At 30.6% G+C, this 6696-nt stretch overlaps 1 protein-coding gene across 1 annotated transcript; it reads left to right on the top strand.

Moving 5' to 3' along the window:
• The first annotated feature begins 2447 nt into the window (after nucleotides 1–2447).
• LOC115974355 (phenylcoumaran benzylic ether reductase Betv6) lies at nucleotides 2448–5827 on the top strand. Its single transcript, XM_031094678.1, has 5 exons — nucleotides 2448–2753; nucleotides 2873–3007; nucleotides 4587–4824; nucleotides 5156–5359; nucleotides 5505–5827. Exons 1-5 carry the CDS (start codon nucleotides 2571–2573, stop codon nucleotides 5669–5671), a joined length of 927 nt encoding a protein of 308 aa, XP_030950538.1. The 5' UTR covers nucleotides 2448–2570; the 3' UTR covers nucleotides 5672–5827.
• The last annotated feature ends 869 nt before the right edge of the window (nucleotides 5828–6696 follow it).

Here is a 6696-nt window from a genome sequence, read left to right on the forward strand (position 1 = left end):
CTAGTTACCAACAATTCAATAATATTTATAATGATTTTTTATGGGAATATTTATAATGATTTGTTTCTATAAAAAAAAAAAAAAAAAAATTGAGCCATGATAATGGCTGGATTCATGTGGGTTTCTAGAGAATGCAACAATAATATTAAAAATTGTCAATGGCCTCCAAAGTCCAAACATCACCTTACTGACTCCAAAAAAAAAAAGAAGAAGAATGCACCTCTCCATGATAATGGCTGGATTCATGTGGGCTTCTAGAGAACGCAACCATAACTGATGCTAAGAATTTAGTGACTCCTCAAATTACCTTTATGGGCCTCATCTCAAATAGATATACTTTTTTTTTTTTTTTTTTTTTTTTGGGACGGGAAAATAGATATACTTTTTGATTTGAGGACAGTCCTATGAATAGTAAAAATTGCCTATCAAACCTTCTTTCTTTTGGGTAAGGAAAAAGACGAAAGAGTCTCCCGTCCCTTTACTTACCTAATTCTCCGTTGATTAGCAACAACACCAGCTGGGACCGATTCTCCCATTTTGCAATTTTAACAAGGAATAGGATGCTTATGCTTTAAAGGTGTTAGTATATAAAAAATTTTAAAAGAAAAAAAATTTATTATTTTTTATATTTTTTATGAAAGTAGCATTAAAATTTTTCTTAAAATAATTTATTAATAATTGTACTATGAACATTTCTTAACAGGACATTTTTAATAATATCAGTTAGTATATTTAAAAAAGAATAAAGAAACATGGTCAATTTTGAAAACCAATTAACCTTATAAAATTGAATTCAAATATATATATTTTTTAATTTTTATAATATTCATTTGAAAAAAATTCTGATACATCCAACCAATGAAAATAAGCACAGCAAAAGGACAGCTTAACAAAGACTTTGCTGCCAAATGAAGATTTCAATATTCATTATCAGTTCACATGGAAGGCTTGTTTTGACAAAATAAAGTAGTGGCAGTTTATCATTAGAGAGAGAGAAAGAGAGCCACAAGTTTTGCGTGATTCCCACTCTAAATCATGAATCTGTACCATAATAGTGGATTGATGCAGACTCTTGGCTTATAAACGATTTGCATAGTTAATTAATACTAGTCCTCTTTTAATAATGGTTAGTGTTTAGGTGTTCTCTTGTACCCTATTTTTCCAATTAAATTCAGCTATATATCTATTTACGTTTATGTCTTGAATCTGTACTATAAAAGTGGGCTTGTACATCAAGAACAATTGATTTCAGTTATGCATTTGTGTCCTGTTATGAATCTGTATCATAAAAGTGACTTATACTCTACTCGACATAGTTAATATTAGTATAATACTCTTTCAACAATGGGTAGTTTTTTTTGGATCGTGATGACTTAAGTTCTTTGATTAAATTCAAATATGTGGTTATATTGAGCAATAAAATAGTCAAGTGCTACTTATTAAAATGTTTTCAAATTTTAACATTATATTAAATGATATTTTTTTTATGAATTTTATTATTAAGTATCTTAACGACACAAATATACGTGTATTTTTTTTTTGGTCTACTCACCGAACACAACTTTTTTTTTAATAAATTTAAAAATTGAAAGAAAAGAAATTTAAACTAGGAAAGTTTTTGGTAAAAGTATCAGTAGCAACAATTAGATCAACTCCAAACTATTTCTCTTTTCTTTGTGTGTGTGTTTGTTTCTTAAAAAAAAAAACTCCAAACTCTGTCTAAATCTAATTAATTAAAGCTAGCCTCATCACACGCATTTTGCACGTGCAATGAGACTTTTTATTTTTTGGATTTAGTATCCTAATTTTTCTTTCATCACAATTTGAAAAAATAGATAAGATTTGTTTTTTCCAAAGAGAATAGGATTCATTATTTTTGCGTGTTTAACCAAATCCAATTGACGCTGAAATAGTTAAAAAAAAAATTAATAATGTAATAAATCCAAAAAATAAAATAAAAATAATAATGTAATAGTTTAAAAAAGAAACGTGGGATAGTTTAGTTTGGTTTTTAACATGGGATATTTTTTCCTTATTTTAGGGGAGGGGTAATTATTTTCTTTCAAACGTGGGTAGTGGGAATTTTTTTTTTTTTTTTTTTTTTAAAGAAGAAAAGTGGGGAGTTAATAACTTGTAGGATTTTTTTTTCTTTTAATTTTTATCTATTTATGATTTTAACCTGATTTTTGATTTTTAAGAATAAAAATAAATTAATTAAATTAGAAATATTTTTGAAAGTAAAAAGACAGTCATTAATTTTTTGAATTTTTTTAATATATAAAGATAGCTAACTTTCTAAATTCTCGTAGAATATGAAAGGTAACCTATATATCTGAACCAGAAGCAAATGTGTACCAACCACATGCCCATTTTTGTAACTTCGCACGGCTGAACTATTTTTTTTTTTTTTTTTGGGTGACGAAAGAAGGTAGCACCGCTAAACTCATCCATAAATAGCTTTGATATTTTACAATAATTCTCATCCACTCCACCTCCTTCTCTGCTCTCCCTCTGCTACTCCCTGTTCTTCTATATCCCTCTCTTTTTTTAGCACAAAAAGAAACACTGAAATGGCTCACAAAAGCAAGGTTTTGATAATCGGAGGCACAGGCTACATCGGAAAATTCATCGTGGAAGCAAGCGCAAAGGCTGGTCATCCCACTTTTGCTCTGGTCAGAGAGAGCACGGTCTCTGATCCCGTTAAGGGAAAACTCGTTGAGAATTTCAAGAACTTGGGTGTCACTTTGGTCCACGTACGTATATTAATCTCTCTCCGTTTGTATGTGTTTTTGTGAGTTTTTTTTGCTAGATGTGTTTGGTTTTGTTTGTGGGAAAAAGTTTGATGATGGTGTTAAAAAAAATGGAAATGCAGGGAGATCTTTACGACCATGGGAGTTTGGTGAAAGCAATTAAGCAAGTAGATGTGGTGATATCAACTGTGGGTCACTTGCAAATTGTAGATCAGGTCAAGATCATCGCTGCCATTAAAGAAGCTGGTAACGTTAAGGTTCGTGTTTCTAAATTTTACTCAAAACTTTATTAGTTTGAAACCCTTTTATCTAAAATTTCATTCCTTAAATTTTTTTTCCCTAAATAATTTGTAAAGTTTAATTTTTAATTGGGTCAGCAACTTGGCTTAAAAATAGATTCTCAAGGCTAGTTCTTAGGATCAAGATAAAGAAAACCCTTTTGTGAATTCTGATGATGCTACCGACCAATTAATAAGAGTTTTAATATTTTTATTTTAAAATTGTTGAAAGTGATCTATTGATTCTGCTTGATGTATAATAAAAGTTGTGTTAATAATTAATTAATTAATAAAAAATAAAATATTAATTGAAATCTTGATATGCTAATAAAAAGTAATTATCCGGAACGAACCTATAAGATAAACCCTATCTCAAGAAAAAAAAAATTAATGAAAACAAGTATAAGATAAAAATGTCTTTTTTTTTTTTTTTTTGTTTGTTCTCTTATGAAGGTAATGTTTAATGAAAACAACTATAAGATAAAAATGTATCTTTTTGTTTGTTCTCTTATGTAGATAGTGTAATAAGTGAATCTCGTGTATTGTTGTAGGTTCTCAAAAAAGAAAAAAAAAAATCTGCGTATATTATGGATTTGGAATGTGTTAAATAATAAACTAATCTTCCTGCTATTTATGTACAGAAATATAGAATGAGCATATTGACTGATAGGAAGAAAAATGTCAACGAATTTCACTAATTAAATTTATTTATATGAAAATAAAAATTACATATTTATAATAATTCGAAAGTTCTAATAATTCTCAATCAATCATGAATTTAAAAATAGAGAAAATTCGGTTTGATGTGAACAATCCGTCTAATTTATTTACCTGGGCCCACGTCGCATGTCATAACTCACAACAACCGCACCAAATTATAATTTTCCCTCTACCATGATTTTAAAAATAGAGAAAAATTTTTGAACACAAAAATAGAGAAAATTCGGTTTGGTGTGAACAATCCGTCTAATTTATTTACATGGGCCCACGTCGCATGTCATAACTCACAACAACCGCACCAAATTGGTGGAAGCTCTGTAATGACTAAGATAATGACTTAATCAGAACACGCCAAATTGGGCCTTTATTATTATTATTATTTTTTAATGGGCCTTTTCCTATTAGATTTCTGGGACTGTGAATCTTACCAGAAAAACCTATGATAAACATATTTTCCGGTGGCATAAATGATAAACTTGTTTGTATTTATATAAAATATAACTAAAGTAACACAAATCATATTTATTATCATGTCAGTTTGAGCTGTAGTAGAAAAAGGTAATGGTATTACTACTGCGCACCTGTTGCGCCACAAGTATAAGTATTTGTGGAGTGTGGAGGATAAAGACTAGAGTTCAAGTCTTTAGAAAAGAGTTTCACACACATATATATTTAGATTAAACTAAAGTAGAATTTTTATCATGTATTAAAAAAAAAAAAAAAGTTATGGTATCAGAAAATTTCTGATTGTGTAATAATTGTTTGGAAATTAGTGAACAAATTTCAATGAAAAAGTTTACAATTATTTAGAGATTTTATTGGTTGAGTTGTTTTTCAGAGATTCTACCCATCTGAATTCGGAAACGATGTGGACCGTGTCCATGCTGTGGATCCAGCAAAGACTGCATTTGCTTCCAAGGCCCAAATCCGACGTGCTGTTGAGGCTGAAGGCATTCCCTTCACTTATGTGTCAGCCAACTACTTTGCTGGCTATTTTCTTCCTACCTTGGCGCAGCCAGGAGTCACTGCTCCTCCTAGAGACAAAGTTGTTATCCCCGGAGATGGAAATCCCAAGGGTAACTAACAATTTCTTTAAGCTCTTGATCAACATTTTGCATTATCAAAATGTTTAAATGTGTATCCATGCTTGCCAAACACGAAATTTAAGCCTTTTCATTACGAGTATGTCTTTTTGGTGAATAGAATGTCACGTCATTCTAAATCATTTGTCATTCCTTTATTTGGTGGAATTAAATTTTAAATGATGTGACAACATGTGTAAAATGGACTATCTTAATTTTGAAGCAAATGAAGAAGAGTGTCAACTGAATCTGAATGAACTTAATTGTATAGCTATGATATGTATGTAACTATTTGACCATGTGTTGCTTTGAACTCTCCTTGCAGCAATTTTTAATAAGGAAGATGACATTGGAACCTATACCATTAAATCTGTGGATGACCCAAGAGCATTGAACAAGGTACTCTACATCAGGCCTCCAGGAAACATTTACTCCTTCAATGAGCTTGTTGCCCTTTGGGAGAAGAAGATTGGCAAAACCATTGAGAAAGTCTATGTTCCAGAGGAAAAGCTTTTGAAGGACATCCAAGGTCAGTGAGAAAACCTGTCCAAAATTCCAAAGATGCTATGCTTAATTTATGTTCTGTCATGTTCTTGAACATTAGTATTTTTAACATTGGCAAGGAGCAAAACATTGGTTAATTAAATATGTTTTTGATCTTGGTACATTTGCAGAGGCCCCAATTCCAATTAATGTGGTATTGTCAATCAACCACTCAGTCTTTGTGAAGGGTGATCACACTAACTTTGAAATTGAGCCATCATTTGGTGTGGAGGCTTCCCAGCTGTATCCAGATGTCAAATACACCTCTGTGGAAGAATACCTGGACCAATTTGTTTGAGAAATTAAGCCCCAGCTATTGTTATTATTAAGATACATAATTATAGTTGTGGGTGACTTCAAGCAAAGAGTGTATCTACTTAAGTATCCTGTTCTCTGTAACCATATCGTGAAGAACCATAATCTATTTTGAGTGATGCATTTTCTCTTTACAATATATACTTGTAACTGAATGGCCAGGGGCGCTGCTAAGTCTTCAAAATAAAAAGCTATATATATAAAATATTTCTTTATAAAGAGTAAGTTTTTTGTTTTTTGTTTTTTGTTTTTCTGAGAAACCTAATAAAGTGTAAGTGTTTATGAAGTGTAAGTATAAATTTTTTTTTAATAAATTTATATCATATGTGTGTGAGTGACTCAAAAAATGACCAAAATATTCCTTAAACCTAAAAAATGACCAAAATACCTCTAAAATCTAAAAATTACCAAAATACTCATAAAACCTAAAAAAAGACCAAAATACTCCCAAAATCTAAAAAATACCAAAATAACCTCAAAACTGACAAAATGACCAAAATACTCTTGAAACTCACAAAATGACCAAAATATTCCTTGAAACCCAAAAAATGACCAAAATACCCTTGAAACCCACAAAATGACCAAAATACCTCCGAACCCCAAAAAATGACCAAAATACCATCAAAACCTAAAAATTACAAAAATACCCCCAAAACTCAAAAAATGACCAATTACCCCCAAAACCCAAAAAGAAAAACCAAAATACCCCTGAAACCCAACAAATGACCAAAATACCCCCCAAAACCTAAAAATGACAAAAAATACCCCAAAATCCAAAAAAAAAAAAAAAAACAAAATACCCCTGAAACTCAAAAAATTACCAAAATACCCCCGAAACCTAAAAATTACCAAAATACCCTTAAAATCCAAAAAAATGACCAAAATACCCTCGAAACCTTAAAATTACCAAAATCCCTTTGAAACCAAAAAAATGGGCAAAATAACCCCAAGGCCTACAAAATGACCAAAATATCCCCGAAACCTAAAAAATGACAAAAATACCCTCGA

This window comes from Quercus lobata, chromosome 2, assembly GCF_001633185.2.
Source record: "Quercus lobata isolate SW786 chromosome 2, ValleyOak3.0 Primary Assembly, whole genome shotgun sequence".
In the NCBI taxonomy this organism is placed as follows: domain Eukaryota; kingdom Viridiplantae; phylum Streptophyta; class Magnoliopsida; order Fagales; family Fagaceae; genus Quercus; species Quercus lobata.